This window comes from Stylophora pistillata, chromosome 8, assembly GCF_964205215.1.
Source record: "Stylophora pistillata chromosome 8, jaStyPist1.2, whole genome shotgun sequence".
NCBI lineage: Eukaryota > Metazoa > Cnidaria > Anthozoa > Scleractinia > Pocilloporidae > Stylophora > Stylophora pistillata.
Window position 1 is genome coordinate 23,592,788 of NC_142526.1, and position 8,486 is coordinate 23,601,273.

At 43.1% G+C, this 8,486-nt stretch overlaps 1 protein-coding gene across 1 annotated transcript; it reads left to right on the top strand.

Annotated features, from left to right (window-relative positions):
• The first annotated feature begins 1,531 nt into the window (after positions 1 to 1,531).
• Positions 1,532 to 5,376, top strand: LOC148725580 (uncharacterized). Its single transcript, XM_088731328.1, has one exon. It carries the CDS (start codon positions 3,314 to 3,316, stop codon positions 4,661 to 4,663), a length of 1,350 nt encoding a protein of 449 aa, XP_088587454.1. The 5' UTR covers positions 1,532 to 3,313; the 3' UTR covers positions 4,664 to 5,376.
• The last annotated feature ends 3,110 nt before the right edge of the window (positions 5,377 to 8,486 follow it).

The window sequence follows — 8,486 nt, forward strand, 5'->3', positions numbered from 1 at the left end:
AATTCTTTCTGGTTGTGTCATTTTCAGTTGTTACGTTGGCGTTGTAGACGACGCTTGAAGTGAGGCAGTTGTTTTTCAGAGGGCAGTGGTTTTTTTCCTGCAGTTACAGTTGTTTTCTGTGGGGGGTGTCTTGCTTGTCTCAAGGATTTTCCTGTTGTGTTTCTTAATTATGGTTTGCAGGTTGTCAGTGCAGCTATAGCTAACTTTTATGCTGTTTTTGTTGAAAATCTTGTTGTACCGGTAATTTTTTGGAAAATACTTGCTGACGAGGTTCAGGAATTCTCTGCCGATGTTTGTTTGCACTTTCATGCTGTAGGGCGGATTAAACCAAATTCTGTTTCTTTGTCTGCTCTTGCGGTTGTGAGTCTCAGGTTTCTTGCGTTCGGTGTAGGTTAGCTTTTCGCCGTGTCCGCTTTGTTTGAGTGCACTTTCGTAGGGTGGCTTGGTTTTGTTGAAGAGTTCTTTGCTTGAGGAGATGTAGGGGATTCGTCGGCCGATTGCTGCAGGTATGTGTTTTATTACTGTTGGCGGGTGGTTGGAATTGGTGTTGATGTAAAGGGTGTCGTTGTTGGGCTTTCTGGATAGTGGCTTCCGTCCGCGAGGTTTGACGTCGAGGAAGTTGCAGATTTTGAGGTTTGTGCTTATGGAGATGTTCAGGCCTTGTTTCTTGGATTCACGTGTGATGTCCTTTATGGTCCGTTCAGATTGTGGTCCGCTTGTGTTTCTTAGAAGCACTAGCCTGTCGTCCCTGTAGAGTCCTACGTTGTTCTTGCCGTATTTTTCGCCGAAGTTGTTCAGGAGGAAAAGCCCGATAAGCTCGCAAACTTCCGCTCCGTCGAAGCTGCCCATGGTGACGTCGAACATGCTGCTTTGGTTTTTTTGGTTCAGGCGGTCTCGTTGTCGAATAAATGCGATTTCCGACAGTGCATGTTTATTTCGATGTCTTTTTCGCTGATTGTGGTGTAATTCTTGGCTAAAGAAATTGCTTTAGAGAGAAGGGACTCTGTGATCACAGGCAGCCCAAGCTCACTGCTAGAAAAGCGGACGTGACTCTTACCGTGTTGCGCAACGTTTTATATTTCTAAGGGTTTGTATGGGATGTTATCGGTTTGCCTTAAAAGAGAGAAAAAAAATGTCTTGTTTTGAAATAAAATGGACTTACCTTATTGCCTTGTTGTTTTCTTTGTTGATTCCTAGAGTCTCAGGCCATTTTGAAGCGTTTTCGGCGAATTAGCGCTATGTTGGTGTTCAACTGTTAAAAGAAAGAAAAAAGTGCCAAGTTCAACTGCTAAAAGTCTTTCTTTTAGCAGTTGAACACCAACATAGCGCTAACTCGCCGAAAACGCTTCAAAACGGCCTGAGGCGCTAGAAATCAACAAAGAAAACAAAAAGGCAATAAGGTAAGCCCATTTCATTTCAAAACAAGACATATTTTTTTCTCTCTTTTAAGGCAAACCGATCGCATCCCATACAAACCTTTATAAATATAAAACGTTGCGCAACATGGTAAGAGTCACGTCCGCTTTTCTAGTAGTGAGCTTGGGCTGCCTGTGCTGTGATGGACGGGTAAAAGCTGTCGATGTCGAACGAGGCGAACGAATGCTTCTGCTTGCTGGGTATGTCGGTGAACCAATTAATTACATCTGATGTGTTTTTCCACTGGTTGAGCCTCGTTGTTTTTCTGATTTTTGAGTTGATGTTGTCGAGAATTTGTTTGCTGACTTTTCCGAGTTCACTTTTTGCGGGGTTTATGAGGCGGCATGTACGGTGGTTGGCGAACTTACTCTTTATGGTCTTTTAGGGTGATAAAAGCTTGTAGTTTTGCGATCTGTTCTGCGTGGTCGTCGATTTTGAGCGCTTGGGCGATGGATTTTGCTTGTGAGTCAATGATGTTAGCGGCGTCGGTGCTGGCTTTCTTGTAGGTGGTTGTGATACTGTCCCTCAGGAGTTTGTCGTGATGCGTCTTGTCAAGCTTGCAAAAGTTTGAGGTCTTGTCCGCAGGGACCAAGGCTTTTGTTGATTTCTTGATTTTGTTGATGTCTTCGTTGAGTTTGTTCTGGAGTTTTTTGTTGGTGTTTCTAAACTTTATGTTGTGTACCATGTCGAGAAGATCTGCTTCAAACTTGTCTAGGTCGCTGTTCTGCGGTGGGCACTTTCTTGATTTGAAACCATAATTATCGCTGTTTGCTGCATCGTTGTTGCTTTGTTCATCGCGGTCGAAGAAAAACGCTTTCTATCTCATTCGTTTGATGACACTATCTACTTTCTCTATCAGTTATATTTCTACTTTCTCTATAATTTGTAACGCTCCTAAAACGACTAGTTGTGCATTGTAGTCTAACCGCGACACCCAAAGATGGACCAAGTCCGATTCGATTATTCAACTAAGAACATACCGATACCACCAAGGAACAGTTATTTGAAAAGACTTGAAACAAGCAAGACACCTCCCACAGAAAACAACCGTAACTGCAGGAAAAAAAAACACTGCCCTCTGAAAAACAACTGCCTCACTTCAAGCGTCGTCTACAACGCCAACGCAAGAATTACCTTGGACTAACGGAAGGAACCTTTAAACAACGCTACACGCAGCACAAACTTTCTTTTCGAAACAGAAACTATTCAAGCAGCACGGAACTATCAAAGTATATCTGGACACTCAAAGACAGCAACACCAACTTCACAATTAACTGGAGTATTTCAGCGACCACCCCGGCCTACAACAACAAAAGCAAGCGGTGCCACTTATGCCTCACAGAGAAACTTTACCTAATTAGGGCTAAGAAGCCGTCTTTATTAAACAAAAGAACAGAACTTATTTCTAAATGCCGACACGAGAATAAATTTTACTTATCAAATTTCACAAATTTCACAAGCCGCCAACAATAGCCCCCCCAGAGAATATTTATTTATTTATTTCATCGCACCAGCGAATTAATTAACTGCTATATAAAAGGAGGTATGTTCTTTATTGAATAAAATTCTGTCTGACGAGCGCTTCGGCGCGAAACTCAGAGTAACAGAGAATCGATGCGTTCTCTTTGATTCTTCAACTAATGTATACCCAGCTCTGCTAACGCAGCATTGAGCACTTTATGCCAAGGTAGGCTCTACCTCTACCCTCTACCGCATGCTCGCTGGTTTACTCTAGTTTGAGCACTCTGGCATGGCTTAGACGATACCACAAAGGTTGGGTCGTTTGGGGTGACCGTCTCGGTTCTCCCCCATCCTAGCATTAGCACTGCACTGATGAGGCCCAGAAGGCCGAAACAGTAAAAAGCTTCTCGGCCTCTTGAGTAAGGTTAAAAGGCTTATGAAAAGTTTATTTTTCTTGCTTTTGCAGCAATTGGTCAACATGGACAGCCAGGAAAGTGAAAATATCAGCCAGTTTACTACCGATAACTCGACAGCGAATCCAGGAGACGTCGTAGACGCAAGCGTGGTAGAAGGTTCACAGTCCTGGGACGCAGACGTGGAAATCGAAATCCCTGAGGTACTGAAAAATCTGGAAAATAAGGGTGTGAAATTTAAGGCCGTGCCTTTTTTGAATGCTCCTAGTCAAAGTAAAATCACGAAGGATCGCTCTATTTATTTTAGCGTTGATACCATCGTCACATCGCAAATAATTCTCGAAGCTTTTGACGCGGCAGAAATCGATATTGACGCTATCACCGGAATCCAGAGAAAGGCGTCCAATAGATCTTGGATCGTGACTTTTAAGAGCCGTGCAGCTAAAGAAGCCGCTCTTGAAACACCTTTTGTCGTGATTGCCGGTCTCAAAGTGTTCTTGGGCGACTGCGAAAATCGTTTGGTCCTCGTCAAGATCCATGAAGCCCCCGCTGAACTACCCGACACTGCCGTGATTGGCCGACTCAGCCACTACGGTCGTGTCCTTTCATTTCGGCGCGACAAAATTGCACAACATATCGAGAATGGAGTAAGAACGGCTCGAATGGCGCTACATCGAACTATCCCTGCCAACATCAACATAGCTGGTGAACCTTTTAAAATATGGTACCCAAATCAGCCAAAAGCTTGCCGGAATTGTGGAGCTACTGACCACATGGCCAAAGACTGCTCTGCAGTCCGTTGTTTTAATTGTGAATGCCCTGGGCATCGAGCTCAAGAATGTAAAGACTCGCCAAGATGTTCCGTTTGTTTAGCGGACAACCATTCCATGCCTCAATGCCCCTTCCTGCTCTTCAGCGCGAACGTCGATAGTGAGCCAACGCCACCTAAAACTGAAGAGGAAAAGAAACAAGAGCGAGCCCAGCGCGCCAAGGAAAGAGAAGAAAGGCAGAAAAAACTACAACAACAGAGAGAACAACAGCGACAACAAGAAGAACAACAGAAATTACTAGAAAAGCAGAAACAGCAAGAACAACAGAAACAACAAGATCAAGAGAAACAACGAGAACAACAACGCGACGAAGGTAGAAGAGAACGACCAAGAGAACGAAGAGACGAGCGAGGGAGGGACGATCGAGAAGAACGAAGAGATGACCGGAGAGACGACAGAAGAGAGAGAGATAGAAACGATCGAGATTATTATCGCGGCCGCGATGACCGCGATAGATCTTCCCGCCGTGACTACTCTGGCTCCGAAACTGATGATGATGGATGGGAGAGAGCTAAACCTAGGAGAAGGCGGTACAGATATTAATTTTTTATTTATATTCAATGAGTAAGCTTAAAATAATTTCTCTAAATGTGCGAGGACTCGGGTCCTCCAGTAAAAGTCGAAAAATTATTCAAGAATTAAATTATACAAACTGTGACATAATCCTTTTACAAGAAACACATGTCTCATGCAAAAAACAAGCGGAGGAATTCGAAATACTCTGGCGCGGCAAATGTCTGTGGTCCTTCGGGACTGGCAGGTCTGCCGGTGTTGCCATCCTCTTTTCTCTAAACTTCCCAGGCAAAATTATCCGTTTTTTGACCGATTCCGAAGGAAGAATATTGAGCTTACTCATTGACTACTATAATTCTAAACTAAATTTAGTAAACATTTACTCTCCCAATACTATTTCGGATCGTAAAAGTTTTTTCTCTTGTCTGCACAATTACTTTCTCCCCCAAGGGGATCTAGTGATCGGGGGAGACTTTAATTGTGTAGACAATGTCCTAGATAAATTAAATTGTTCCGCCATCCTATTGTCTGATCAAAAACTTCTCCGATCCCTTTGTGCTGACTTCTCACTTACAGACATTTGGCGCAAAAACAACCCGCGCAAAGTAACTTTCACCTGGTCTAACAAAGACCATACCCAGGCATCTAGAATTGACCGCTTTCTCGTCGCTAAAGGCTTAACCCTAGTAACGAAATGTAATATTCTTCCATGCGTATACGACCTATCCGATCATGACTTTGTAAAAATTGAACAAACGACTAACCCTTCTAATCACGGTCCTGGAATTTGGAAGTTCAACAGCTCTTTACTCTCAGATGTAGAATTTAAAAACATTATGTCAAAATCGATTAACAACTTTAAGCTTAAAATCCCCGAATTCGCCTCCCTTCGCGAATGGTGGGATGCTCTAAAAATTGAAATCCGCAAAACAAGTATTTCATACTGTATCCGTAAACAGAGAACAGCAAATGCCAAAAGAATCCTAATTACTAAGCAATTAACCCATGCTAAAAACGCTTTACATTCTAATCGCTTAAATAACCCAGGTGTAATTAGCGATTTGGAAAGCCAATTGTCCTCTCTAATCTCGAAAGAAGCCGAAGGAGCTAAAGTCCGCTCCCGAGCACAATGGTTCGAAGAAGGCGAGAAACCAACACGCTATTTCTTCCGTCTGGAGAAAAAACGAGCTGACATGAATAGTTTTGAATCTTTTTTTGACGAGAACGGTGTTCTCAGAAATTCTCAAAATGATCTTGAAAGAATTTTAACCAATTTCTACAAGAATTTATTCACCAAAGATCCTCTTGATATGCGAATTCAAACTGAAATAATTGACGACCTCGAATTTTCACTGACTGATTATGAGCGCAATCTATGTGAAGGCCCTTTTTCTAATAAAGAATTACTTACTGCATTGGAAGGCCTTCAGACCGGCAAGTCACCCGGTTCTGATGGTCTCCCAACAGAATTTTACTCGTGTTTTTGGAACGATTTGAGCGAATCTCTCCTTTCTGTTTTGAACGAGGCCTTTCTTGCTGGCTCCCTCGCGGATAGCCAGTACGAGGGCCTCCTACGACTCATCCACAAAAAAGATGATCGACGCCTCGCAAAAAATTGGCGCCCAATTTCCTTGTTAAACACTGACTACAAGTTAGCATCTAAAATCATCACTGAACGATTGAAAAAAGTCATGAACTCCATCGTGCATTCAGACCAAACGTGCGGCGTGGTCGGCCGCACTATCTTCTCAAATTTGGCCTTACTTCGTGATGCCCTTGACATGATTGACAAAACTAATGAACCAGGTATTCTCATTTCCTTAGATCAAGAAAAAGCTTTTGACCGAGTTGACCACGAATTCATGATGAGAGTATTGCGTAAATTTGGTTTCGGCCCCTCCTTTTGTGGGTGGGTCGAACTATTTTATTCTAAAGCCTTCTCTAGAATCATTGTTAATGGCTCCCTGTCCCCCCCTGTCCACTTAAGAAGAGGGGTGAGACAAGGATGCCCATTATCTCCTCTCCTTTATGTGCTAGTTTCAGAAGTATTATCAACGCAAGTCCGTAATTGTAAAGATATTGAAGGTTTCCTGCTCCCCGGAGCAGGGGGCCTTCAATATAAAATATCCCAGTACGCTGACGATGCTACTTGCATCTTAAAATCCGAAAGATCTCTTTCTTCACTTCTCCGAGTCGTATCAAAATTTGAACAAGGATCTGGCGCTAAACTGAACACGTCCAAATCTAAAGCAATGTGGTTAGGAAAATGGCGAACTAGAATTGAATCTCCCTATGGCCTCAAATGGGTCACTAAAATGAGAGTGCTTGGTGTTTACTTCTCAAACGGCCTCGTCAATGTCGACGACGACAATTGGCGGGCCAAATTAGACAAACTAAGTTCGGTTCTAAATCTTTGGAAACAAAGAGACCTGTCTTTTATCGGTAGAACCTTAATTGTAAACACTTTAGGCGCAAGCCGTTTATGGCACGTTGCTAAAGTCATCCCCCCACCCTGTTGGATGCACGATAGCTTTAAGTCGATCATTTGGCCTTTTATCTGGAAAGGAAAAATGGAAAATGTAAGTCGCGATCGCTGTTGTGCGCCCCCATCCTCTGGGGGCCTCAACGTCGTTAATTTTAAAGCTAAGTGCACTAGCCTGCGCCTTTCTGTTTTTTCCAGTTTAAGAGATGACTTTGGCACATCCAAATGGCATTACCTAGCTCGATATTTTTTAGGACATAAGCTAACTATTCTAGATCCCCGTTTTTCTTTTCCCACAAATTCTGGCCCCTCTTCCTTCCTTCCTTCCAATTACTACCGGCTTTGTTTAGATAATTTCCGTACCTTGCATCAGAAAACTGGTGCCTTACCTGATTTACTCACCAGTAAGAATTTATATCTTTTGTTGCTTGACCCCGTCTGCGTTGCACCCCGGTGCTCCGGTTTTTGGGCGTCTGCTATGGACCGCCCCATCAATCGTTGGGCCTGGGTGTGGCGCAAGTCTCGCCTAAAGCTAATTGAGAACAAGAAGAACGATCTAATTTGGCTATTGATCCATAGAATGATCCGCGTAAGATATCTCCTAAAGTCTTGGGGATACATCAATAATGACAAATGCGCGATCTGCGGTAAAACAGAAACTATTGAACACTGTTTCTTGGGATGTCCCAGAGTTTTGAAAGTCTGGGACCATTTCTCTCCCCTTTTTCGTGTTCTACTCGACTCCCCCTTCTCTATCTCCCCTACCTCTATCTATTACCCCTTTTCCCTAGACCAATCTACCACCAGTATATCCTTATCTAACTTTCTCAAGGCAACCATCATATATTGGTGTTGGCTTGCCAGAAATAAAGCTACCTTCGAAGGGTCTCTTTTGAGTTCCAACGCGATTATCGACTTAATTAAAAAAGATGTCCAACTCAGAATTCTTAGCAGCGACACTGATACCTTAAGGAATTTTTGGTCTTTTAAAAACGCATTTTGTTCGGCCGATGCTGGTAAACCTGTCTTCTTTCCCTCTCTTGCTCCCCCCTGAACCTTTGTATATAATAAAACTTGTTAAACCTCGCCCATGAGGGGTCCTTACTCCGGGCTACAGGCCCGCGCGCTGTTTGCGCCCCACATGGTCGGGACAAAACTCTTTGTAAATAGTAAATAGAACTTTATAAATAGAAAACTTGTAAATAGAACTTTGTTAGCTCTTACAGGTGGGCGCTTACTCCGGGCTGTTATAGCCCGTGCGCTGTTCGTGCCGCCTGTAAGAGAAAATGTCATTAGTTAATGGAGACCTGTAAATACTTAAGTAACTCATAATTTAATTCGAATACTTTAATCAATTAGAATTGTAAATAG